Source organism: Zootoca vivipara, chromosome 1 (assembly GCF_963506605.1).
Source record: "Zootoca vivipara chromosome 1, rZooViv1.1, whole genome shotgun sequence".
NCBI classification, from domain to species: Eukaryota; Metazoa; Chordata; class Lepidosauria; order Squamata; family Lacertidae; genus Zootoca; species Zootoca vivipara.
In genome coordinates, this window is record NC_083276.1 from 116,103,970 (window position 1) to 116,131,675 (window position 27,706).

Sequence of the window (27,706 nt, forward strand, 5' to 3'; positions counted from 1 at the left end):
CACAAACCCTGGCAAACAGGAAGCCACCTCGGCAAGGGAGGGGGAGGGGAGCGGGGGCCGCTCCTGCAAGCGGGCTGAGCGACAAGCGGCGCGGGCCAGTGAGAGCGCGGGCCGCGCGGCGCCGCAACCAATGAGCTGGGTGGAACGCGTCGATAGCAAAGTGGAGGGGGGGAAGGGGAAGGCGGGAGTTCCGGGCCAGCTCGCAGGGCGGGCGTGCGCGCGCGCGCAAGGCGGCGGTAGTAGTGGTGGTGCTGGCGGTGTCGGCCGGGCCCCCTCTTCCCTTTTGCTCCAAGCTCCACCTTTCGGCTTCCTCGCACCGTCAATCAAAACAAGTGGGGGGGGGACCCCGGAGTGGGAGCCAGGCCGCCGCCGCCTCCTCCACCTCCACCACCACCAGCAGAACCTCCGCCGCCGCTTCAATCCCGCGCGCACAATAAGCATGTCCCCGGCGGTGGCGACAACAGCAGCGGGGGCTGCCTAGCCGTAGCAGCGGCTGCGGCTGCCAGCGGGGCCTGCGCGCAAGAGACCAGCCGGCCAGCCAGCGCTTTTCCTTCCTTCCTCCCCTCCCTCCTCGCCTGCCAAGTCGCTCGGGTCGCCGCTCGCTCGTCCTCCCGCCATGACCGGTACGTACGGGGCCCTGTTGTTGGGTAGCCGCCGCCGCGGTTGCTGCTCGTCCGCCGCCGCCGCCGCGCGTGTCTGCCTGCGAGTGTGGCTGGAGCGGCACTGGCTGAGCAGGAGGAGCAGAGCCAGGGGGAGGAGGGAGAAAAGAGGGGCAGGGGCAGCAGGGACGGCGGCAGCGGCGCGGAGGGAGGGAGGAGGAGGAGGAGGAGGGAACAGAGGGAGGGGAGCGGAGGGAAAGCAGGGCGGGCTCGCCTTGCGCGGGAGGGAGCGAGCGAGCGACGGGGTGATGGGGAAGGGAGGGGGCGAGCGCGCCCGCCAGTGACTTTCCTCCCCTCCCCCCTCCGACCGATTCTTTCCGCCTCCCCCCCACCGCCCAACTTCTCCTTCCAACTACCCCCCCCCCGCACCCACACCACCAAACAACCCGGCCTATCTGTTTTCCTAACCCCCTCTTCTCCCCCCTCCAACTACTCCTCCCCCCCCTCCGTTATGCGCGCAGCTCCCGAGAAGCCCGTGAAACAAGAGGAAATGGCTGCCTTGGACGTGGACAGCAGCGGAGGCGGCAGCAACAGCGGCGGCGGCGGCACCCACGGCGAATATCTGCAGCACGGGAACGGCGGCTCTGCAGCCGCTTCGGCCGACGCCTCCGACGAGTCCGGCACCCCGCAGGTGAGAGGACGGAGGAGAGGGAGGGAGGGTGAAGGAGCAGGCCCGGAACCCTTTCCCCCTCCTCCCCACCCCCCCGGCGGTGACACGTCGCGAGCTCGGGGTTTCGGTGGCTGCGGCGCCGATGCTTTTTGCGGGCGAGGGAAGGGAACCGACGAGACGCGCCCCGCGCTAACCGACCTCTCCCGCCGTCTGTCTCCCGCTTCCCCACCCCCCCAATCCCCACCCCACCCCAGGACACCCAGCCGTCGCCGCTGGCGCTGTTGGCGGCTACCTGCAGCAAGATCGGGCCGCCGTCGCCGGAGGACGACGACGACGACGCTTCTCCGCCTGCCGGAGCGGTAAGTGCCCGCCCCGCCGCGCTCGCACGGCCCTTCCGAGAAGGGGGGGGGAGAGAGGGAGAGACGCCGCAGACCGACCGCCCGCCCGGGGGGAGGGACGCGGAGAGACACCGCAGAGCACTGCCCGCCCGCCCGGGGGAGGGACGATTGCAAGGCCGACCTGCCGGGGAGAGGGGGTCCCCGAGCTCCCCTGCCTCTCCGGGAGGAGCCGGGCGGGCGGGCTCCCTGGGGTGGGTGGGGGGAGGGAGGAGGAGGAGGCGGCACCGGGACATCCCCTCAAGCGTCTAATGCCGCGGCGCCTCTCGCTACATCTTCAAACGGGGCTTGACGGGGCGGCGGCGCAGGTTTTGGGAGGTGGGGTGGGGTGGGGGGAAGGCAGGCAGAGAGGCGGGAAGCTTTGGTTTCTCCCGCTCACCCCTCCTCCTCCCCACCCCAAGGCAAAGGGAGGTCTATCTGGGCTTTCCACCCCCCCACCCCACCATTCAAAAATCGTGAACCATCATCCACCCCCCCTTCCTGCTCCTGAATGTCAGCTGTCACCCCGGAACCCCGCAGCAGCAGAACAAAATGTAGATTGGGTTGAAGGAGAGGAGGAAGCGAGAAGGCACTTTAAGGGCAAAATGGCTGGTTGGAGGGAAGGGGGGGGGAGAAAAGAAAAGGCAGCCTGTACTCCCTAGCGGAAGCGAGCTATTTTGAACGCTGTTTCTGGGCGCAGTTAGCAGTGCACTGCAGATAAGTTGTTGGGGTGTGTGTGTGTGTGTGTGTGTGTGTGTGTGTGTGTGTGTGTGTGTGTGTGAAAAGGGGAAGTTTTGACACTCAAACCACCACCACTCTACCTTCTTTCCTTGTATGTTACCTGCCCTGTAAATATCCTGACTGGTTTTTAGAGGAGTCTGGTAGGAATAGGATGTGACCGAAAACAATGTGTCAGTGCTTTGCTGTTAAAAAGGAGCAGGTTTGAAAGGGGGTGGGGGTGGTAATTGAAATGCAAGTTTTAAGTGGTGGAATGATTTGGCATTTTTCGTTAGCTTTTCAGATTTGATTCCATGGGTTTGCCAGAAATGGGTACTCTTTAATTTTCGAATCCTTCTGTACATAGGTGATATAGGGAACTGTATGTTCGATGCGGAATGAAAATCTTCACCTTTTCTGTAGCTTTCTGGTTGTTCTCTAGATAGTGTTAAGTGTTTATGGTGTGAATAGGAGATGAGTACAGGATTGCGGTGGAGAGGAATAGAGGGATTAGGTAGCTGTATGTGTATAGAATGAGAAAAGCTTCATTAGCTTCAGTGACTGTTTGGATTCAGTCCTTTGCATACTTGTGCATAAGCCCCTTTGAATTCAGCAGGACTATTGAGTAAACACTCACAGTCATACACTGTTCCAGTGTCATCTTAGATAACTTGAACCTAGTTATTTGGCATTTGATGGTCCCTTCTTAATTTTAATGTATACTTCTGTGGCCCCTTTGAGTGCTTATGAGCCCTGTCAATTTCAGTGGCGTTTAAAAGCCATGTGAGTGGATTAAGGAATTTAGCCTCACACAGCAGAACGAAAAGTATTTGTTATCTTCATTGCACACCAGGAAGCTAAGATGTAGTTGAAGCTAATCGCTTGTCCACAGCCTCAGTGAGTTAGTGTCAGAGCCTGGAATAGAGCCAGATTTTAACTTGCTCATCTGTGTCCTTCCAAATGTGTGACGCAAAGGAAAAATAATGCAGCAATGTAGTCTAAGGTTCTCAGAGAGCCTAAAGCAAGGTTTTCACATTGGTGAGATTCTCCATCCTACATTAAGCTTTTTAAAATAGGATCTAAAATGGCACTCAGGTAACGTTAAACACTTATTTTGATAATGGTTTAGCTTTATAAATGGGGTGAGATTTTAAAAGGGAATTGGGAATTGGCTACAGGAAATGTGGGCAGGCAAGAAGCAGGCATGTGAGACGGAGACAGAAAAAAAGGAGAGTGCAAAAGAGAGCACAAAAGAAAAATACATTTCCACAAAATGTTATGGTTCCCTGCAAATATTTATATGTTGGGACAAATGTTTTAAATCACTGGTGGGCATCCTTTTTATGTTGAGTGCCACGGTTGGGTACCATTTATTGACAGTATGTCGTGGCCAAAGCAAAAAATGGGTAAGGAATACCTTTTTATTGAATAGCTCCTCTCTGAATGGTAGTTTGGCACCAACAGGAGCTTTTTTCTTAGCCTAATTTCCATTTGGGGGTAGGCAGGGCCAAAGAGGAGAGGCCTCAGATCCAGACTGCAGAATGATGGTTCCCACCCCTTTTCTAACCATTTCTCTGTGTGCCATTCTCCAACTATAGCTTATCCAGGATGTAACACATGGCGTTCTCTTGTGAAGCTTTTCATAATACTAGTAATTCTGAGACCTCTGATGGTGTTTCTACATATTTATATAAATAATGGCAGTAGATGAAAACAGTTGGAGAAGAGAAGCATTGGCATGAATTTTCCTGAAAGGAATCTTCCATCTTCTAGATACTTCCTTAATGGCATTTAATGGAATGTTCCTTAACGAAATGAATCATTGCAAGTGAAAGTGCTAACCAAATAGCAACAAAACGATTTCATCTTTGTGTCTCATCTCTGGTATCAATGAATTCTCCTGTGAATGGGGAGGAAATTGCAAACACATGTTTACACACTCAGATAAGAAAGCAAGCCACCTACCACAAATCTCTCATTCACAATGAGATGTCACTAAAAGAAATTGTCAGCATTTATAATAATTGGAAAAAGGAACTGGGTTTTCCCCAAGCCTTTTAAGCTTAAGAATTAAATTATGCATGTCCAACTTCTTATCTAACTTTCCAATGCAGTGAGGATCAAGTCACAATATTTACATTCCTAAATTCAGTTTTCTTTAGACCTCACCCTAGTAACTTTCAAAGTTGATTTCTGGATTAGACTATTATAGTCTAGCCATACTTCAGATATTTAACAGGAAGTTAAATTATGAGAATTGTCTTCCGGAATTTAGAATTTTGCCACAGATATAATACTAATATTTCCTTCCCTGGCTTACTGGGCCATTTAATTAGGACTAATTTTTTAGAGTGTGCTTTACACTAAAGTCTAGTTCAGGTATCACAGCAGTTCGGCCATTGTGAACAGGATTTGAAATGGTGCTCCCTCCTGAAGTGATGACTTCTGATTCCTAGTTAACACATCACAATAGTTGAAAACAAGTTATGATTTAATGTGAAAGGGAAATGTGTTGGTGCTTGCGACTCAAAAGTTCCCATGGTATTTCTCTCCTGGTGCTGCAGATGCACCACAGACAAAACAAGCCAAGTCTGACTTGTTGCATCTGAAATTGCTTTTATGGTTTGTTTACCCAAAACCAAGGACAAGCCTTGTTTGTTCCTAGTGGTTTAGATGGCATGTCAGCCAAAGACTCTGGCTTATCTCTGGCATGGCACCAGGAATGAGGGAGTATTGATATTAACTGCACTTTGTTTTAAACGGTGGTTTAATGTGGCATGCGAACAAGGCCAGTTGCTGTATCTGAATTGGTCGAACAATAGCTAATTGGAAATTTGTGCTGAATATAGCAAGCCCCATTCTAAACATTATCTCCACGTAGGTCTCTCGGCCAGTTCTGCAAAAGAGTACAACCTTTTTGAACCTCCAGGATCTCTACTGATTCCCCCTGGTTTGCATCACTGCCATCCTTCCGAATACTGAACTTTGTGGCCCTGCACCTAAATATTTGGCAGCAATTCACACGCATAGTAGGGGTTTCTGCATGCTAAGGGATTTCCTTGGCTATTCACAACAATACAAGGTTGTAAATAAACCCCCCAAAACATGGTTGGCCATGCTGAGGGTGGTAATTGGGAGAGCAGAAGCTATCTGAGTTTGGAATTTAAATAAATTTATTTATACCCCGCCCATCTGGCTGGGTTTCCCCAGCCACTCTGGGTGGCTTCCAACAAAATATTAAAATACAATGGTCTGTTAAACATTAAAAGCTTCCCTAAACAGGGATGCGTTCTAAAAGTCTGGTAGATGGTTTTTTCTTTGACATCTGGTGGGAGGGCGTTCCACAGGGCGGGTGCCACTACCGAGAAGGCCCTCTGCCTGGTTCCCTGTAACTTGGCTTCTCGCAGTGAGGGAACCGTCAGAAGGCCCTCTGCGCTGGACCTCAGTGTCCAGGCAGAACGATGGGGGCGGAGACGCTCCTTCAGGTATACTGGAACAACATACAGCATTTCAGAAGTGGGTAGCGATAAGGACTGGGGAGTATGCACCCCACGTCATAAACATTCCTTCTGTGCTACATGGAGACATAGCATTGAGAAGGAATAAAGTAGTCTTTCTCCAGAAACCAACTCACCTCCCATATTAAGTGTTCAGGTTTGGGGCTAACAGCCATCCTTGTCCCTGAGCAGTACATACCGTAACACAGCAAGAGGAGCTTTCAGAAGGTGCATAAATAAACAGAACTGATCACCAAACAGCACTCTTAGGTTCAACTATGTTTTTTTTTTAATGCTGAACTTAGTGGTCCCATTCCTATCAGATTGGCAGTGAAATGGCAACACCCACAAACAGTGTTCTGGCTTGTGCATAATTGCAGGACTTCCCAGATCTGCTGAACCAAATGATTTTGAAATTTAAAGGAGGGTGGGAAATGAAACAGCCAGATAACCAGGGCTAAAATAGTGTTGTCGGTGTCAGCTGAATTGGGGTGGGGGTGATCAGAAGAAGGGGACAGAATTGGCCTGTTTGAGCTGCTAACATATAATAGTGTAACAACAACAATAAATACATAAATTAAAAAATTATCCAGTAGCACATTAGAGACCAACTAAGTTTGTTCTTGGTATAAGCTTTCGTCAGCATGCACCTGAAGAAGTGTGCATGCACACGAAAGCTTATAGCAAGAACAAACTTAGTTGGTCTCTAGGGTGCTACTGGACAATTTTTTTAATTTTTAAATACTGTATATTTCGACTGCGTCAGACCAACACAGCTACCTACCTGAATCTAGAACAAATAAATAATAAATGTATAGGCCGTCCACCTGACTGGGTTACCCCAGCCACTCTGGGCAGCTTTCAGAACAAATTAAAACACAGTAGGACATCAAACATTTAAAAAATGTATCTGAAGAAGTGTGCATGCACACGAAAGCTCATACCAAAATATAAACTTAGTTGGTCTTTAAGGTGCTACTGAAGGAATTTTTTTATTAAAAAAAAAACTTAACTGGAGGAGGCAGTTGGAGACAGAGAACATGTGCCTCTTGGCATGTGTTTGCCATGCAGCATAGCTTCCTGCTCACCTAACCCTGAGCTTCAGCAGTCAGTGCAGTAGAAAAATTGCATTGTACTGTGGTGGTAAACTGCTGAGGTACAGGGCTAGATGAAAGCTGAAAGGGGATTTCCAAATTCATAATCTCGACCCCACCTTATTCCTTCTAAGAGCAAACTGGGTGCCCCAGGGCACAGAAGAAGGATCCATAAAGAGACAAGGTGAGAGTTTCTACATGCTCTGTGGGGACTTCCCAAAAGAAAAAAGGTTAGTATGAGAGGAAAGGAATTGTGGTCAGGAAATGCTTGCTGTGAGGTGTGAATCTTGCAGCTTCACTTCCCCAGTCTCCTAGGATGCAATAAGCTAAAAGGATTCTCTTGTGTCGGGGTGGGTGGGTTGACTAAGACAAGGGGGAAAACAATTTCTTGGTCATAATTATCAATGTTCTAAGCTGCTTGAGGCTCTGCGATTTAAAGTATCTGGAATGAGGGAGAAAAAAGCTCCTGTGGCGAAGCAAGGGCACTTTTTGCTCGTGTTTCAAGACTTGATGAACACTGAGCCTCCTGCTCACTTGGTCCTGAGCGTCACTAATAATGATGTTTTGCACGAGAGCATTCCTACTGCCCTGGAGCTTAGCAGTCTTGTGCTATTGCGCAATCGGGAGCAGGGGATTTCCGAATAATTAATTATCGAAATGCCTTGCAGGGTCCCAAATTATAGAAGGTTTAATACAGATCTTATATTGATACAGAACTGCTTCACTGTGTAATAAATGCCAGCTTTTACATAGGTGTGTAGCCCTTGAAACAAGTGATAAGCTTTTTGCTGTAACTGGGTAGGCTGCCCTCCTGTTTGTTTGAATAGATAATGTTCCACTGAAAATGTAAGCAAAAGTGTGAACGATGGTAGCAATAATAACATCAGCGAAGTTTTAGAAATCAAATTTATGTTTGTGAAACTGAATAATCTTCAGAAGTTGGACTTGTTGATGTTAGGGGGAAAAGACAATATTTTTTATGAAATGGAAATACCGTATTATAAGTGTACTGGCATTTGTATACTATAACTATAAGAGAAACTAATGTGTTTATATAAATAGCTCCCTGTGCTTGTGATTTAAAGAACAATTAACCGGGAAGTTAAGTTCTGTTTAACTTGATGGGATTTGCTTCTAATTAAATATATTCAGTATTGAGGTTAAATCTAATGATGTTTACAGCGCACTTTAATAATGCAATACTATGTGCATGTCCCAATTATATAGTGGCAATATGTAGGCATTTTAATTGCGTATTGTCATAAGGAGCTGTAGGTAACTTAAATCTGACTGCTGGTATCTCTGGTAGACTTAGGAATCAGAAATATGAGTACAGGCAACAACTGATTTACACTTGATCATGTGCGTACAGCACTGAACCTGGAATTGACCTTAAAACATCACTAAATCATCCCTAAAGGGGTCGGAAAGGAACACTTTATGCAGGCCCAGCCAACGAACGCTGGGCTCCAGAACGTAACCCCTGTGCAAAATGAGGGTTGCTTGTAGTGTGAACATAACCCCAAGTAGGTACTGTGTAAATGTAGTGAGTGCTTTTCATCTCATGTAAGAACCATGTTTGAATTAATCCTTGAAAAATAATGGGGGGGGGGGTCTATGAGTTTTTAAATATTCTTAATACAGCTGAAACATTAGAATTTGGTTTGAAAATAGTTATTCATGCCTTGGTGGTTAGTCTGAAATAGACAAAAATTGTTTAACACCGTAGAACCAATTTGTTTAAAAGCTGTTTAAACTATAAAATATCAGGAATAATAATAATAATAATTTATTATTTATACCCCGCCCATCTGGCTGGGTTTCCCCAGCCACTCTGGGCGGCTTCCAACAGAAAAATAAAATACAGTAATATTTTAAACATTAAAAGCCTCCCTGAACAGGGCTGCCTTCAGATGTCTTCTAAAAGTCTGGTAGTTGTTTTCCTCTTTGACATCTGTTGGGAGGGCGTTCCACAGGGCAGGCGCCACCACCGAGAAGGCCCTTTGCCTAGTTCCCTGCAACTTGGCTTCTCGCAACGAGGGAACCGCCAGAAGGCCCTCGATGCTGGACCTCAGTGTCCGGGCAGAATGATGGAGGTGGAGACGCTCCTTCAGGTATTAAGTTTTCAAAACTTAATTTCCAAAAAGAATGGCTTCTCACTTTTCTTTTTGAAGCTATTTTTTTCTTATCGCTCCACCACTTAAAAAGATACATGAACAAAGTCCAGTAGCACTTTTAATCCTTCCAAATTAACTGAGCTTAACATAAACAAATTACTTTTACTGGCCTGGTTCAGATGTTTGCCTGAACATGCTGTGGTGACTCCCTGGTTCACACACTCCTCTGTCTTCCTTCACATGAGAAGAGGAGAAGAACGAAAGCTTTCAGATTCACCTTTGACCACACCAGGTTCTGCTCTTTAAGGACTAGTTAGTTGAAAGAAAACCAGGATGTCAAGGTGTGGATTCATCCTAGTTTGTTTAACTGTAGTTGGAATGAAGGACAATTCCTTGTGTTCAGAAGTGGCAGCAAAATGCTTTGCTGTAGATACCTGTACCCTGACCGACTTGTTCTTTTCCATTGTTTTATACTTTGACTTTTGGAAAACAATTCATTATAACGTTGAGATTGGTAAGAGCAGGCATAGGCAAACTGGGCTCTCCAGATGTTTTGAGACTACAATTCCCATCATCCTTGATCACTGGTCCTGTTAGCTAGGGATGATGGGAGTTGTAGTCCCAAAACATCTGGAGGGCCGAGTTTGCCTATGCCTGGGTAAGAGGCATGCGGCCAGATCCTTCGTGACAGGAAGGTCCTTGGGACTGGTATCTCACCTGTGTGAGCTGACTTCACAAATTTGTGGTCAGGAAAAATCCATGCCAAATTGCTGTCCTATGAGATCTCGCCCACTGAATTGCTCAAACTGGATCTAAATGCGGCAAAAAGGTGTATAAATCAAAGGCTGGATGATGCGGAGCTATACCAAAATTTCTTAGCTGGTGGTGGAGTATGCTCGCTGTTAAATTTCGGCATAACCCCTATCTACCGTGCTCCGTCCTATTTAACATCGCTTACGACCGCGTCTCACCGATATGCCTTCATTAAAGCCAGGTTTAATGTTTTTCCAACAAACGTGCTGAGACATAGATTTACTAAGGGCCAAGTCTCTTCAATGTGTGCTTGTGAAATTAAAACACCTGAATCTCTACATCATGTTATGTTTATCTGCCCTATGTACAGTTCGGCTCGTGCTAGTATACTAAATTCCATAATCCAGCCTATGGCTGACAAACCAGTTGACCTACAGCTTGCCTGGGTTCTTCAAGATGTGGATCCTTATTTTACTCTACAGGTTGCTAAATTCCTAACAGCCGTCCTCTCGTACAAGAGACGGAATGGAATGTTAGCAGATTTTTTATAGTTATAAGAATTTTCTATAATGACATCAGATACTGATTTTAGCGTAGTGCCTAAATTTTTAATCATAATCTTAAACTTTTCTTTTTAATTGTTAATATTTGTCCTTGTGAGCTGTGAATTGTGTTATACTATTTGTGGCTTGAACGAGTCCGCTGTTTTATTTGATTTATTTTGTTGTGTTGTGTTTTATGATGGGCGTAAAGCCGAATAAACATCCTGTACCTGTACCTGTGTGAGAACTCATTCCTTGTTTATTCATTTGCTGAAAAATGTTGAGACATTTCAGGCTTTTAAGATAACAGTGGGTTGGTAGCCATATCCGATGTTTGATGTGGCATTAAAGACACTTGAGAAGATCCGAGGAGTTTTGGAAGATGTGTGACTAACTGGAGTGTTCTGAAACCACAGCACTCTACAGCTTTGCTTTATTCTGCTTAGCTATGATGAAACCATTGCAATTATGGCTGCTGCTCAGTGCAAGAAGTTCCATTCTGCTCCTTGGAGCACAGGGTGTCCCTGGGATGTTTGAAATCTTGCAAGGAGCAGGAAAGAGAGGGAGGAAGGGAGAGAGAGAGAGAGAGAGAGAGAGAGAGAGCAGATTCACTGTTAAAGTACATGTCCTTTTCTTGACTTTTGTTGTCTGTGCATGAAATAGAAAAAAGGACAACCTAATAGTGTGCAGGAAGGGGCCCATATAAAGGAGAGCCCGCCTTCTGACTGGGGGCTGAGAAAGAGAAGCATACTGAATTTAAATAAATAAGTATGTGGCAGATGGCTAAGACCAGAAATGGTTTGTTATTATTTCCAGTCTTGTCCATTGCCAATCCTTTCCGGAAAATGATCTGAAATGGATCGTTTGTAATGTGAACTTTAATAGTTCATTACAGTGGAGACTTGGGCCTTTGCAAATTTAGCACCGTCTGTTTTCTACGACATCCTTCTAAACAATTCTATCTCGCCTATTTGAATGAAACCTAACCTCCCTTCCATATTCACTGAAATTAATATTAACAATGTTCAAACTATTTTAACGAATCTTAACAGCACAAAAATAAACTGAGCCATCAAAAAGTTCACAATTAACCAGAGGCCTTAAAAAATGTCAGGTCTTCATCAGCCTTTTGAAACAATGCCGCAATAGGGCCTGAAAGACCTCACTCAGCAAGGCTTTAGGGTTGGTGCCACAGCTGAAAAAAAACCCTGTCCTTCGAAGCACTTCAGTGGTTGAGCTGCAGCTGCTTCTGCTTTTGAATCTGCTCTTGGAGTACTTTGCATTCTAATGAATACAGCCGCTATTTATTGGATGCTGTAGCAGTGTAACTAAGCTTTAGATCTATTGTGCTAAACTTGTTTGTTTTTTCCTTCGCTATTACTTTGCCTAAACTTTTTTTTGATTTTGCAATCAAACAGTTTGATTGTATTATCTCAGACCTCCTTAACTTCTAAAGCGCGCATTGGGAAGACAAGAAAAGCGGTTAAGATTATTTAAGACATCTGAACAGCTAGGATCCAAGTCAGGACGACATTCCGCAATGCTGCCGGAATACTTGGAAAAGTCTTGCGTTGTAGTCTCCCTGCTGCTGTTTTAAGTAGAGAAGGCTGAGTATCTTTCAAGCCGAAATGAAAGCATGTGGTAAATGCTTTCTGTCTGTCACGAATTAATTTAGTACTCCTTTTCCACAATCTCCAAAATGAATTACGACCACCTTCTAGTGCTGATCAGCACGATGTTCTTCATGAAACATTGGGCAGAGCAGTCCTGGTGAGTGGTGTGGTTGGGTGGAAGGGAAGAGTCTGTGACGGAAAAACTGCCACTTCCTAAGCCTTGCTGGGCTTGGGCCAGCCAGGGCACAGAAGGTGCCGCATTTTGCTTTCTAAAAATAGAACTACATTTCATCCAGAAATGTATATAGTAAATTGTAAATGTAAACAGTCTTACCGCAGAAGTCGAACGCCTTGGCTCCCAAATGCCACAAACCCGGAAGTGAGTCTTCCGGTTTGTGAACTTTCTTTGGAACCTGAACGTCCGATGCGGGTTCTGATTGGCTGCAGGAGCTTCCTACAGCCAATCGGAAGCCGCACCTTGGTTTCTCAACATTTTGGAAGTCAAATGGACTTCCAGAACAGATTCCGTTCGACTTCCAAGGGACAATTGCACACTGGTACCTCTAGTTAAGAACTTAATTCATTCTGGAGGTCCGCTCTTAACCTGAAACTGTTCTTAACCTGAGGTACCACTTTAGCTAATGGGGCCTCCCACCGCCGCGCGATTTCTGTTCTCATCCTGAAGCAAAGTTCTTAACCTGAGGTCCTATTTCTGGGTTAGCGGAGACTGTAACCTGAAGTGTCTGTAACCTGAAATGTCTGTAACCCAAGGTACCACTGTATAGTAAATGGTATATTGGTTTTCTTCTCTCATCAACTTGTTGGAAATAGGCAGGCCTATGAATCCATAGTCTCCCTGACATGAACCTTCCCCAGCTCCCTAACTGCAGTCACAGTATAGCTGGCAGAGGAACAATGGCAGCTGAGCTTTCTGCCACTGCGACAAGGAGGCCCTTGTGGAGAGGGAAGTCCATGGGACGCAACAGCCCCTCAACCACTCTGCCACAGAAGATAGAATTGCTTCCGTAAAGCATCTAGGAATTAGCAGGCATTAACAATGTGAAAATAAGGTTATATATCAAAATTTCAACACTTACTCATTGTTTCTTAGTCAGGTGTATTATAAATGGCTCTTCCCTATTTGGATCAATTATATATATATATATATATATATATATATATATATATATATATATATATATATATATATATATATTAGTTCTTTTTGTAAGGGCTCTGTAGAGGGGCATCCAGCACAGTTCAAAGAGGTGTGACTGGAGGACAGAAAAGAGGGAATATTGTATGCATGCAAAATATGCTTTTGACCATGAGAACTGAATTGTATGTATGTATGTATATTCGTGTAACTGTCATAGCAGCCAACCTAAAATTTATGTATGACCCCTTTACTGGAGTACGGTGGGGACTTAAATTGTTAGAATGATTTTTCAAAGATCAGCAATAATGAATTAGCATTGGAAGATCTGGTGTCGAAAAGATAAAATACTTGACGTGAGTTTCTTGATTTTTCAACCGTTGGTTGACCGGTGATTAGACTTCAGTGTACTAGACTAATGTAACAGTATGTTGAAATGGTAGTTAAAGGTCACAATGCAGCACAGAGCTGCATGTGTTCAGGCCTATTTAGGGGAATTAGTTCTAAGTGCATTTGAGTCCAGGTTGCATGGAAGTTGTAAATCGCATGTATGTTTGCAAGGTATTGATTTACAATTTGTATGTAATCTAACATGTAAAAACTACATGTCTTGATTTTCTGTTCTTTTTGCTTCTGTTCAGGCAGGGGATTTGTCATCTGTACAGTTAGCCGGAACTCCAAATAGATGGGAGGTGCTGTCTGGTACGCCAACAACTATCAAAGATGAAGCTGGCAATATAGTACAGATCCCGGGAACTGCCACAGTAACTTCAAGTGGGCAATATGTTCTTCCCCTACAGAGTCTGCAGAATCAACAGATATTTTCTGTTGCATCTGGATCGGATTCGTCAAACGGCGCAGTGCCCAATGTCCAGTATCAAGTAATACCCCAGATTCAGACAGCTGATGGTCAGCAAGTTCAGCTTGGTTTTGCAGCCTCTTCTGACAACGGTAGTGTAAATCAAGAAACCGGTCAAATTCAAATCATTCCTGGCTCCAATCAAACCATCATTGCCTCTGGAACATCTTCTAGTAATATTCAGAATATATTATCACAGACTGGCCAAGTCCAAGGGGTTACCATTGGCAGTTCGTCTTTCCCTGGGCAAGCACAGGTAGTTGCCAACGTTCCTCTTGGACTGCCGGGAAATATTGCTTTTGTTCCCATCAATAGTGTTGATCTAGATTCTCTGGGACTAAGTGGTTCTCAAACCATGACTGCAGGCATTAACGCCGACGGGCATTTGATAAGTACTTCACAGGCGATGGATAGTTCGGACACTTCTGATAGGACTGCTGAGCAGGTTTCTCCTGAAATGACGGAAACCACCACCGATACAGACTTATTTGTGCCAACATCTTCTTCATCACAACTGCCTGTAACTATAGACAGTACCAGTATATTGGAGCAGAATGCAAACAGCCTGTCTACTAATACTGGGCAAGTACACAGTTCTGATCTTCAGGGAAATTATATCCAAACATCTGTCTCGGAAGAGACACAGGCTCAGAATATTCAGGTCTCCACAGCACAGCCCATTGTGCAGCACATACAGCTTCAGGAGTCTCAGCAAACAACAAGTCAAGCCCAAATTGTACAAGGTATTGCGCAGCAGACAATCCACGGGGTGCAAGCCGGCCAAGGTATATCGCAACAGGCTTTGCAGAATCTTCAGCTTCAGTTGAACCCTGGGACGTTTTTAATCCAGGCGCAGACAGTGACCCCATCTGGGCAGATAACCTGGCAGACGTTTCAAGTGCAAGGAGTCCAGAACTTGCAGAACTTGCAGCTGCAGAATGCCCCTGGCCAGCAAATAACATTGACCCCCGTGCAGACCCTCACTCTGGGTCAAGTTGCAGCAGGCGGGGGCTTGACTTCGACTCCTGTTAGCCTAAGTACTGCTCAGTTGCCAAATCTACAGACAGTTACAATAAATTCCATAGATTCTGGTGGCATTCAGCTGCACTCAGGAGAAAATGCCGACAGTCCTGCAGGTATTTATATCATTATAATGTGTCTTTGTGAAACTAGTCCCTTGAATGCTTTTAACATTGATAAACATTCACAGTATTTTTGGGGGTTCATGGAAGTATACCAGACTTTGTGCCGCTATTTTCCCAAGAAATACTTTTGCAACAGCTGGGAATAGTTCACTTTCTGAAATGTCAAGTCCTGTTCTGTCCTCCTTAAACTGGTTATATCGCTATCCGTGATGTCTGAAGTTCATTTTTCTGACCTATATGTTTCAAATGATTATAAATGTCAGAGATGAGATGCAACATGAGTGTGTGTGGGCTTCTGCTGATGCACCTCGGTTTTTTTCCAGAGGAGTGGAGGAAACCTCTGTAAGAGGTTATGGGGGAACCAATGGGGGCTGGGAGGGGGGAGAAGAGAAACTGCAAGTACCATTTTGCCCACCAGTGAATATCATTGGATGCCTCCCATGGTTTAGTAACTTACTTTATAAATCTAATTGTATGAAGTACTTTTTAATAGATCTATAACAATGGCAAGACAACACGGATAAGGTTAGTTGTCCATTGGCTTGTAGTACAGAGGCCATGTTTCAAAAAACCTTGGACAGGTTTTGAGGGATGAAAATGCTCAGTTGGGCTAAACAATACAAATGATGCTATTTTGTATCCAGTTTAGGATCCGCCATATAACTTAGCTGCTCTACTGATTTATGAAGCAGCTTCGATGTGTTTTGAAAATGAGCCTGATACCAGAAGAGTTACTGAAATACTAGACTGAACTTTTGCAATACTTGTTGCTGGCTTTTACAGAACACTTAGGCCAAAACTTGCACCAGGGCCTATATGCAAATTTTGAAGCATGAGTTAAGACTGCAGTTTTTTTCGTCGGCAGTACTGCATTAAGCAAGTGCAGTGCAAACTGTAGTGTAAATTTTGAATCCAAAGAATGTACAATATTGTACAAGGAAGAAGGTGTTAAATCCAGAAGGAAATACTTATGGTTAATGGGTTCATTTACTGATCGAAGACTGGAGTTTTGACGAAATTACAATTCAGTTTCTTGGTTTACAGTACAGTGGTGCCTCGCTTAACGAATGCCCTGCTTAACGAAATTTCCGCTTAACGAAAGGGTTTTTCTAGCGGAGGTTGCCTCGCTAGATGAATTTGTTTTACGAAAAATTCGTCTAGCGAATCGCGGTTTCCCATAGGAATGCATTGAAATTCAATTAATGCGTTCCTATGGGCAAAAAAAAAATGCAAAAAAATTTCAATGCATTCCTATGGGATTCGCAAGACGAATTTTTCGTTATAAGAAAAGACCCGTGGAACGAATTAAATTCGTCTAGCGAGGCTCCACTGTACAGCGGCAACAAAATAATTTGGGTTAAGAGAGGGGGTAAATCAATTACTTTTGCCAGTGCCACTGACATTCCAATTTGATAAGCAGAGAGAGAAATTTCTTGCAGTTGAAGAGTGGAATCTATTTGTTGCTCTCCATCCATGGAAGGGCTTTTAATCCAGTGAATGTTTCTGCTAATCGCCATGTTTCTCAAACTTGGGTCTGCCGCTGTTGTTGGACTACAACTCCCGTCATCCATAACCACTGCTCCTGGTAACTAGGGATGCTGGGAGGTGTAGTCCAAAAGCAGCTGCAGACCCAAGTTTGCGAAGCCCTTTGCTAATAGAAGGAGGGAATTTATTTACCAGTTCTCTTTTCCTCTTCCCTTCAGCTTCTCTACCCCTCCACCGCAATTTGTTTTGGGGGGGATTAGAGGAAGGTGATATGGGAGACTAAAGGGGAAATTGGTAAAGTTTGCCACCCCCTTCTGTTCACTGGGGTCTCTGCTAGGTCAAAGACGCTTACACCTTCCATGACACAATTAGATACAACCCAAATAAATTAATACTGTACAAATTTTCAGTGATCTTATGAACCGAGAGGCCTAGTGTGTGGCTTACATAACCCACACCCCCTTGAGAATTCAGTTAGAGGCTGAAGATCGTTAAATATGAAGAAATGAACCCCTAGTTGATTTGTGGCTCTTGCTTTACCTTGCATATGTAAATAGTAGCCAGGATCCAAAGAGAAAGACATGTCCAGTGGAACCCAGGCTTGTGTTTCTAGATTAGCAGCCCCTGCCCCCCCCCCCCAATTCCAAATGGCAAACCACTTTTAAAACTCTGCAGACTGTTACAAAGCCATTCATTTATATAAAGAAAGTTAAAACAAGCTAACCACTGGGCATATTCAAGCCCTTGCATGCACTTAAGTTAAAGCCGTTTTTTCTGAATTCCACCTAACAGCATTGGGCTGGATATGCACAGATAGGTAGAATTTGGAATTCTCTGCAGGTGCCTAGCAAACATATATCGGTAAAACACTTAGATCATTTACGGATGGAAGTTCAGTGCTGAGTTAATGTTGGATATCCCTTTGCCATATAAACCAGCTGCAGTTAGGATAGTCTATAGTGTTTTCTTTAACAACTGTACTAGATTTAGTAGCGTTTTATGTCAGAGCCACCTCTTTTTTTGGATAGTGAAAACAAATAGCCTCATTAAGTGGTTGTTGGGAAATGTGGTCATTCCTTTCCATATTGCATTAACTGTTTCGAAAATGAATTTCAAAATAAAGAATAAGGATGATGTGCCTGGTGCGATGTAGCAGGAAGCCAAAGAAACTGCCATGGGTACCAAACATGCATACGCACTGCAGCAGCACAGACATGCTCACCGTGCAACAATGCTTGCATGCACGCCACATGCTCTTTCTCTCCCTCCCCCCAACTTCCGGCAGTTAGATTTGAACAAAGTATTTTAGCTTTTTTCAGGCCTAATGGGAAGTGAATGTCCTACAGAGTGCAACTTGCAGGGGGTGGTGTGTAACTCCCCATCCCCATCTGTAAGCTCCAGGAAGATACCCCACTGCAACAATTAGGTTTTTATGAAGCCCATTGCAACCAATAAAATGCTTATTTCAAGTGATTTTTTTTGGCATGGGGGGCGTTTTGGACAGAGGTGTGTGCAAGACAAAGCTGGGGAAAGAAGGCTCCTTTCAAGCCTAATTGTATTGTGACATAAGGGGTGTTTTGAAGGGGAGGGGACATCACAGGTGAGGAGCAAAAGCTTACCTGTGACTAAGGAGATTTGAAGGGGCACAAGAAAGGGATGCTGTGGGCACAAGGAAAGGCCTTGGTTAGTGCCTCTCCCCGGTTTCATGTTGGTGTCCCCCAGCACTACTATAGAGACAAGAACTAAACAAACCCAAAATTATTAGTGGTGCAAATAATTTTTCTACAAATGAAATGTTAATCTCTTCGCTACCCCTTTGCACATTGCTGCTTGCTTGATTATTGTCCTTCGTAAGTATGCATTCCTGGAGCAATAACAGGCGATAATCATAGAGCTGTTTCTGGGTGGAAAATTGAAACGAGAACTCTAATCAGGGTTAAAACGACGAGTGGAAAGAGTAGCGAACTGTCTCACTCTTTGATCTATCTAAGAATGAAATGTGCACATTGGGTTGGATCGAGATGCGCCCTTTCGGAAAAAAATGGAAGGGCTCATTCCAGTTGCAGAAGGATCTCCAATCCAGTGTAGGCTCGCACTTGAGGAAGTTGGAGGAAATAATTTTGACTGATTTCTCCTGCAGTCCTGAGCATCACCTCCCATGTTGCTTTGGAGAGTCTTCCAACCCTTTAGGTTGTATGGAGTGGGGGTGGGGAGGAATAGTCAAAAATCCTCCGTGGCAGATCAGACTCATTGAAATTAATCCTTTCATCAAGACTCTAATACTGTGCAGCCCCTAACACTAGCATAAGTGGGACTCTCTTCTCCCTTTATGCTAACAGCTCCTCCAGTAGTAACTATGGGTGCTTCTGTGCCAGTATTTGATCAAACACCATAAGCTATTGGGATGAAGTCTTTTTCCAAAAATGAGCTGAGATAACAGGCTATCAGGAGAGACACTGTATTATTGATAGGGAAGAGTTCTGGGCTGCCTTTAGCCAATCAAAGGAAGCATTACTGTACTGAATTGTCAGTGGTCTTGTGATCAGCCTGGCTTAAATCAGCCATGATTGTCAAGGCTTGGTCAGCTTTACATAACTTCCATTGACGCAGGGAAACATTGTCACCACCCGTAGTTTTCTTTCTTCCCATCCTGCCCAGGTAAGGGTTATCCAATCATAGTTAATTGTCCAAAGTACTCGCTCAGTTTCTGACCAAACTAACCCTGGAAAGGTATAAATGTTCAGTTCAGTGCTTAGAATGCTCAATTCAAATCAGTAGTCACTTGCATAGACATTTGACATTTATCTTTGCATAGGTTTCCCTGATTTGCCACCTGTTTCCCGGTTCTGGATTTGGAAATTTCTGTCATTTAGAACCTCACAAGTATGGAACCTACTTCCATGGAACAAAAAATAATGCAGTGTTTTGTTTAATTTCCAATTGCCTTTATTTACTCAGAACAAACACAATTCTATCGGTTATGCTATAGACTTACCTATTGGTCTGAACCTTCTGCACCCACCTATTCCCTAAACTACATCTATTTAGGATTTGTAAGTGAATACAGCCCTGAATTTCTTAGGAGAAATTGAGTTGCCCTCAAATGCAGAAAGCAAAATGTGAAGGCATGGTAGGAAGTGATTATTATTTGGGGGCCTGTTTTAATTATATATTTTTAAAAAAGAATATTAAAGGGCTACAATAACACGAGGCTGGAAAAGAAAGAGGGCTATATTCAAAGTTGGGATTATATGGGGCCTAGGTACTGTTGTGGCTTTGAGCTGTTTCTAGGTACTGCATAGGCAAGAGAGCAACATGGAACACGGAGCCCAAGATGTGTAGCATTGCCGGGTCCAAATCTAAAGAGAGTACCGGTACCTTTAAGAGTAAGGTATGGAAGGAATCATTTGACAGGATCTCTGCAGCACTATGAAAATAAGCAACACTTAGTGAAATTCTCCTTTCAGTTTAATCTTTTAAAAAATCTGGACCTGGACATCACAAGGCCACGAGATAACAGCAGCAAGGCTAAATTTTACCAGAAGAATTGCCTGTAAAGCAACGGGGCGATTCAAAAGTCTGTGCAGGCTGTCCGAGCAAGAAAACAGCTCGATAGGCATGAGGAGCGGCGCTAGGCTTCGTGTTGCCTGTTTCCATCTACATCACTTGCAAGTTCTACCTTCTGAGAAGCACAACTTTTACTAGTGATTGAAAGATCTAGCCTTTAAAAATAAAAATAGAAAATGGACAGCTCAGAAGGTGAAATAATGGCAAGGTTCATATATGCCTCCAAGATGCTTCCAGAGTAGTTGCTGGTTTCTCCCTTGCCTCTATAGCCCCTCCCAACATGCTACATTCTGTTCTGGTCCCACGAGAAACTTCAGTGCATGCATAGTTTGGGACCCTGCCAAATAAAGCAATGAAGTTTTAAAGAATGGCTGCTCTATCTCCTGGATTTGCCTTGACCCCCATGGTATAAACTGCGAAATAAATGAGTGTGGGTGTAGTATATGTGATACACACATACAGATGTTAGGTGTGCAAGCGGAGTTCGAGCCACACAGGATGAGCCTCTCTTTGCATTTCCACAGCATCTGAAAAACCACCCCTGCAACTTCAGGTCCTCCTCCTCGTTATTTGAATCAGCACAAACAAAACAGCTGCAGTCAGAAGATAAGTTTCAGAAGTCTGGTGTGTGTGCCTAGGATTGCTTTATTTTGGGTCCCAGCTGTTTTGCCCGCACTAATTGTGCATCTCCAGAATTTTCTTAATAATATTTAACAAATTGAGGAAGGAAAATGAATTTTTGCCTCTAGTATTTCTGCACCCACTTGCATAGGACCAAATGACAATTTTACCTACCAGTAATTGCTCTAGTTTGAAACCTGCTTTGTCTCTTCTCCTGATGAATACTTTTAACTTTTATTGAGCTACAGCTTATTTGAACCACTCTTATATTTCAAACGATAAATGGAACGAGACACATTATTTCCCTTTATTTACGGGGTTGTTGGGGGGGGGAGTAGCCATATATCAGTAGTTTGTACCTGGTGTTAAGGCAAAATCAGGAGATAGAGCAACAATTCTTTGCTTTCTTTCGCCATGTTCAAAATGCAATGTCTTTCTTGTGAGGAACTGTTCCACGAAAAGAAAATCAGAAACTAGCACACTTTAGGTGCCTACATAGGGTTTTTTTTTAAGCCCTTGATGACCTTCTGTAGGAACTGTATTTGGAGCAGAGAAGACTTCTGTTGCCACATCTAAGGCTGCAATTTAGTACACTCTTCTCTGGTAGTTAATCCCCATTGAATAAAATGGAACTTCCTTCTCAGTAGCTGTATGTAGAATTGCACTACAGAAGAAACAGCCTGAGTATCTGATTTTTGAACAAACTCTGGAGGTTTTGGTTTCAAAACAAACATACAATCAGGAAGATTATTAGCACTGGTTGCCTCTCCGGGTAAGAGATTGAGGTGAACCCGTTTGCCATATGTTAACCAAACAAATGCCTATAACAATTACATAATCTCTCGCCCCTCCCCAAAATTATTGCTGCTATATTTCTTGGACTTGGTTTCTTGTCAGTTTGTAATTTTTCTTCTTGGAATTCCATTTGCAGGCCATTTGCTAGCAAATGGTACCATAAATTAGCAGTACTCTTATGATGATTTTTATTTGTGAGTACTTTTCAAAATTTCAGCAGCTTTGAGTTGCAGAAAGTAACTTATTAAGCAACTGACATTTAAATGGCAGAGAGTGCGTTATAAAGGAAGCTGCGTCTGAGGCTAGTGGTAAAGGTGATTGGTAATAGACAAAAAAAATAGTCTCATAGCTATCTTACTGCTTATAAATGCAAGTAAGGGGAACAGCCTGGGTTTTTCAGTGAGATTTTTAAAAGCCTTTTGGGTGGAAAAATCTAGGCATCAATGTCACAACTGAAAACCTGCTACTGGCATCTACATTATTGTTCTTCGTTAGGAGTAACAACAGCGTATCTTTCCTGCATTTGGCTTTGCCGTGGATTGGATGGGCATTGGTTCAATCTTCACTTCTTCCCCAACTCCACAGTGCAGAGTCATGAAAGAAGTGGAGCTCAACCCCATAACCATCACTGGTAAAGCATTAAGCTGGGGTTTAACGTGGTTCTGAATCTTCAGTTAGCAGGGAAGAATTGAACAGGTGCTAAACATAAAATGCCCAGGAAGTCATGATTTTATATTTAGCTAGTCTGGCTTCTGGCATTTCCCTGCTCTCCCTAGCAGTGTTAGAAATTAGGCAGGCGCTAGGAGCATTTTGCATCTGACTATCTGCCACTTGCAGCCAAGTAAAGATGCCTGTGCGCCACCATCTGGAGGTGCATGTCTGGGGGGTCATTGGATCTTGATTTGTTTTCACACACTAATACCCCATCCTGTAGAATTCTATCAGTTATATTTTATCTGCACAATTGGAATGAATTTCAGGAACAAAAATGCTTTTTCTGTGCTGCCTGAGCAGGAGCAGTGGCATTGTAGTTACCGTAATTGTTGTAGCTTGTTTTCACTTACCTCCCCCCCCCCCTGCCTTGCTCACGGTAGTGAATATTCTTAGATTATGTATGGTCCATGTCACCATTAAGAGAAAGAGATAGGAATAGGTCAGTATATATGTGGACTGTCCCTGAGTCAAGTGACTTTTCTTCTCAAAGTTCTTAACCTAGCTCAAGGTTGTCATCTGAACTAGCCAACTGATAACCAATCACAGTCAGTCCATCATTTGAAAAATATTTGCTGTCTTGCCCAAAAATGTTAACTAGACATGCTGTTTTGGTCACTGCAACCTTAGTTTAAGCAGCATTTTGGCGCCTGGCTTATATATCTGAGTTTCTAACACTGCTCCCTGAAACACAGAAATCCTTGTAGTGGCTCAAGACGACTTCAACTTCTTCGATCTAATTTCAGGATATCTGCAGTTTGTGATTTTGCTTGCATACATCACTCAATTTGAAACCGTGTACTTTTGAAATGCCGTGTTGTATAAAACAGCTGTTTGGGCAGAGACAGCTCCACTTCAGTTGTGTTCACATCCCATAGATGTTGCAAAGAGCAATTTGCAGGTTTTTTCTTTCTTTCCCAAACAAGCATTCTTGAAAATTTCTTTCAGCCTTTTTGAATTTCCATTCTGCTTTCAACAAAAGGCATTTACATTCAAATAATTAACAGTCCCCCCCCCTGATAATTTCATATTGGGTGGCTTAATAACCTTTATAGCAAATCAAATATGGTGTGCATATACAACATGTATTCTCTTCCCCCACCCTCCTGTCAGAAAGAACTTTTAATGGTGTTGTGAAACCTCTCTGTATTGGTGATCTGAAACCTGTGGCTAATCATCGTGACTCTTAAATGCAGAATGGGCAACAGGGGTATAGATAGCCATAACAATGGCAGGTAGTAAAAGCACCTGACTTTCTTAACTGGCGTGCACATAGTGCTAAGTACGTTAAAGGATGAGATCATTATGTGTTGCTTCCTTCGGTTTGTAATAGGCCAGATAACTGATCCCTGTGTTTCTTCTCCTTAGATATCAGGATTAAAGAAGAGGAGCCTGATCCAGAAGAATGGCAGCTTGGTGGTGATTCTACACTGAATACCAATGATCTGACACATTTGAGAGTGCAGGTGGTAGATGAGGAAGGGGACCAGCCACATCAAGAAGGGAAAAGATTGCGAAGAGTCGCTTGCACCTGTCCTAATTGTAAAGAAGGGGGTGGAAGGTACGCACTTCTTGACTTCCTGCGTACTAAATGTCTTTAAAATAAATGAGGCAAAAGTGAGAGAGCTCATTAATTTCAGCACCTGTAGCTGTGGGGAATGCATGCTTCTGATACTTTTCAGTGCGAGCGGACAGATGACTGACTGAGGGGTGTGGCTTGTGTTATGATTCTCGGTTTCAGCGGCGACAGCTCCCACGGCTTCTGAGCCATTGATCCTTGTAAATGTGTGTACCAAAATGTTTGGAATGCACCTCTTTACAGTTCAACAAACTGTCCTTATGTATCTGCGTGTGCTGAGGAACTTTTTGTGTTGGTTCATATTTTAACAGAGGCACCAATCTGGGGAAGAAGAAACAGCACATCTGTCACATACCAGGTTGCGGGAAAGTGTATGGGAAGACATCGCACCTGAGAGCTCACCTTCGCTGGCATTCTGGAGAGCGTCCGTTCATTTGTACTTGGATGTTCTGTGGGAAAAGGTTTACCCGCAGCGATGAGCTACAGCGGCACAGGAGGACACATACAGGTTACCAACGTTTGGCGTCTTTACCATTGTTTGTTTGCACGCTCCTTTTGAGGGTGCGGATGTCGTGGACTGCTTGGATGCAGAGGAATGGTGTGAAGGAACCCTCTGGGGGACCCCCAAGGGAAGAAGGCTCAGAGCCCCAGGGGATTGGTGGTGGGATGACGATGAGTGGTCAGAGGGAGAAGTCTGGGAGGAGGAGGTGTCGGAAGCTGAAGAGGTGACAGGGCTTAGTGAGCAGGGGGAGTCTGTGGAAGAGAGCAGTCTGGAATCAGAGGCAGAAGCTGAAACAGGAAAGTGGGATGAAGGAGGCCAAGAGGCAGAGATGAGTCTGGCTGGTGAAGAGGCACAGGTGCCTCCTGCTGCTGCTGTGACAAGCTCCCGTCCCTGCTAGTGTCCCAGAATGAGGAGAGGGATGAAGAGGGTGGAGGATAAACTAGCGTCATGCAAGCACAATCTCAGATTGCTTAGGGAAAACCCTGGAGAGAGGAGGGGACTTGGGCAGCTGTGGGAAGGCAGGGACCTTCAGTCTACGCAACTGCCTCATGGGGCAAGACCTGGTACCCCTGTGCAGATCCTGTTTTTCTAATAAAGAGTTCACTTCACTTACTCTGTGTGACTCTCACCTGTCCGCAGGGATGGGGAGGGAGAGAAAAACACCAGTCCAGATTAAAATATGGCTTGTAACGACTGCTGCTAACATCTGACCGCCTGTCAAAATTTAGCCTACCGCCGCTTCCTTTTGGCAGCAGTGCATTTAAATCGGTGCACAGTTTTCAACACAAGAAGCAAATCTGTTCTGAGATAAGCTGAAGCTTTTTGGCTACAATGTGCTCGACGGTATTTTGTGTGTTTTGTGTGAGAACTTCTGACTTTTATGTTTTCAACAGGTGAAAAGAAGTTCGTCTGCCCAGAATGTTCAAAGCGCTTCATGAGAAGTGACCATCTTGCCAAACATATTAAAACACATCAAAATAAAAAGGCTATTCATGCTAGCAGTACAGTGCTGGCATCGGTAGAAGCAACGCCGGAGGATACTTTGATTACTGCAGGCGGAACAACGCTTATCCTTGCTAATATTCAACAAGGTTCTGTTTCAGGGATAGGGACTGTTAATACTTCTGGCACCAGCAATCAAGATATTCTTACCAACGCTGAAATACCTTTACAGCTTGTTACTGTTTCTGGAAACGAGACAATGGAATAAATATTACACAAGATACCTATTAATTGTGGTTATTTTTATACAGTAGTGAGAAGAATATTGTTCCTAAGTTCTTAGATATCTTTTTATTGATGTGCAAAATTTTTTGGATTGACAGTAACTTGGTTATACATGACACTGAAATGCCTTACTTTGTATGATATTCCATAGTATATTAAAATGGTAAAATTGCATGGGTTTTGTAGGTACTTTTGGAATCTAGAAGAGATTAAATTTTACCAACTTGTATAAAAAAAATTTAACGATGGAAATGGTAGTCTAATCAAATGCATCAATCCTTTGTGGTTTAGTGTAAAAATGAGAACATGTTGGTATTTATCTATTGTAAGATAAAAGTTGATTGGTGAAAAGAAATCATGTTATGATAAAAGAAGAAATTTTGTAATTTTCTTGATGACTGGAATTTTTATTATGCATAACTGACAAATCAAGTTTCCAAGCAAATGTTTCATTGTATAGGCTTTACTTAGCTCATCAAGTTGTCATTTTGAAGCTAATTATTTTAATTAGGTTAACTATGTACAATATTTTAAGCATTTCTCTTGTAAGATTTTGAGAAGTACATTTTAACATGGAACTCTAGGGATAGTTACATTTTAAATCCTGTTGAAAAGCCATGTTTAAAGGTTTAATTTTGCCAAAATAATGTATTGTTAATATTCTTTCAGTAACTAATTTGGACAATATAACCAATATTTAAAATTATTCAAAGGCTTAAAAGAAAATAGGTTGCAACATTTTGGGTGGTGAAGCAAAAATTAAAGGTGCCCTTTTCTTGAATATTGGAGGACCAAAAACTAAGGGGTGTCAGTTTCAACATTGGTTTTTATCTAATCTTGTCTCTAAAAACATCTGTCTGCCAGGGCCTTAAAAGCCATCATGTAAATTTCCAGTTAAAAAACAAACATATGCAAATAATAGAAATCAGTCCTACAGGGACAGTACTCCAAACTATATTAATATTAGTCAATAGTGAAATAAGGGTTTTTACAACGCTTTCTTCTGCCAAGCTTTTGGTTAGCTCTACATTTAAATGTCCACATCTTTCCTTTATGCTTCTTCCTTAAATTGTATGTATCCAGTACATTTAAGTGATAAACATATATGTTTTTTATTACGCTGAATTCTTTTTTATTTTTTAATTACTGTTTATATTTTCAATAATAGAAAAAAATGTACACACATAATTTGCATAGCCAGTCTGTAAGTGCGCTACCCATTTTATAAGAAAAAAGAAAAGAACAATAATTAACACCTGTTCACTATTTACAAACATTTGGGAATCTGTTTATTTGTTCAAACCACCTCAAATTTAAAGGCTACCTTATTGTACGTTTAAAATGTATTATAACAGTGTGGTAGTTAATAAAACACTATTTTTATTTCCTTTTGACTTGGGATTTCTGGTTTTTTCTTGGCCTTTTCTGTAAGAATGAAAAATGACCTGTTGTGGTTTATTTACACTAGGTATGTGTGTTTGCAGTTTTCCAATGGAACTAATCTCTGAGATGACAACAGACCCACACAATTCTCCCCTCACACCTTATTCACTTGGAGAAATAAGCAGGGTTGCCAAATATATCCATGTTATATACTTTGCTTTGGAATGGACTCTTCATGTTTTCAGTGGGCCTTTCACCACGAAATACAGTATTAAAACCCTTCCAGAAATTTGGTGGCCCTAAGGTGATCACCTCTTCAGCTTCTCTTTAGGGATCCCTTTGGAAGTATAGTACATACAACTGGCACCGCCACACGGTCTCTGACAGGCCATGATACATACATTCTGGGCAAAAAAAAAAAAAAAAAAAGCTCGGTGAAATAGCTCAACTTTGAGCCAGTAATGATATTTACCAGAATCTGCATCTTATCTGCAAAGGGAAGGGGTAGGTCTTTGCTTGTCCCCGTGCTAATTTAAGTTTTAACTTTTCTAGTAGGGCAGTTTCCCATACATTTTGGTGTCATTGGTCTATGTCAGGCATCCCCAAACTGCGTCCTTCCAGATGTTCTGGCCTACAACTCCCATGATCCCTAGCTAACAGGACCAGTGGTCAGGGATGATGGGAATTGTAGTCCAAAACA

The 27,706-nt window shown here is 43.6% G+C and overlaps 1 protein-coding gene across 2 annotated transcripts; it reads left to right on the forward strand.

Annotated features, from left to right (window-relative positions):
* The first annotated feature begins 208 nt into the window (after positions 1 to 208).
* SP3 (Sp3 transcription factor) lies at positions 209 to 27,017 on the forward strand. Of its 2 annotated transcripts, XM_035135136.2 has the most exons (7): positions 209 to 623; positions 1,121 to 1,290; positions 1,524 to 1,628; positions 13,774 to 15,127; positions 23,684 to 23,876; positions 24,206 to 24,402; positions 25,290 to 27,017. In XM_035135136.2, the coding sequence occupies exons 1-7, from the start codon at positions 617 to 619 to the stop codon at positions 25,604 to 25,606; spliced, it is 2,343 nt and encodes a 780-aa protein (XP_034991027.1). In that variant the 5' UTR covers positions 209 to 616; the 3' UTR covers positions 25,607 to 27,017. The 2 variants fall into 2 exon arrangements, with proteins under 2 accessions (XP_034991027.1, XP_034991018.1); XM_035135127.2 differs by lacking the exon at positions 209 to 623 and having other exon boundaries at positions 1,111 to 1,290.
* The last annotated feature ends 689 nt before the right edge of the window (positions 27,018 to 27,706 follow it).

What these genes read in the sequence shown, in the direction of transcription:
- SP3 (XM_035135127.2), top strand. Translation starts at nt 1,111, where the DNA reads ATGCGCGCAGCTCCCGAGAAGCCCGTGAAACAAGAGGAAATGGCTGCC. An exon ending in TGTAAAGAAGGGGGTGGAAG is followed by an intron (nt 23,877 to 24,205) that starts GTACGCACTTCT and finishes ATATTTTAACAG; the next exon opens with AGGCACCAATCTGGGGAAGA. An exon ending in GCACAGGAGGACACATACAG is followed by an intron (nt 24,403 to 25,289) that starts GTTACCAACGTT and finishes TGTTTTCAACAG; the next exon opens with GTGAAAAGAAGTTCGTCTGC.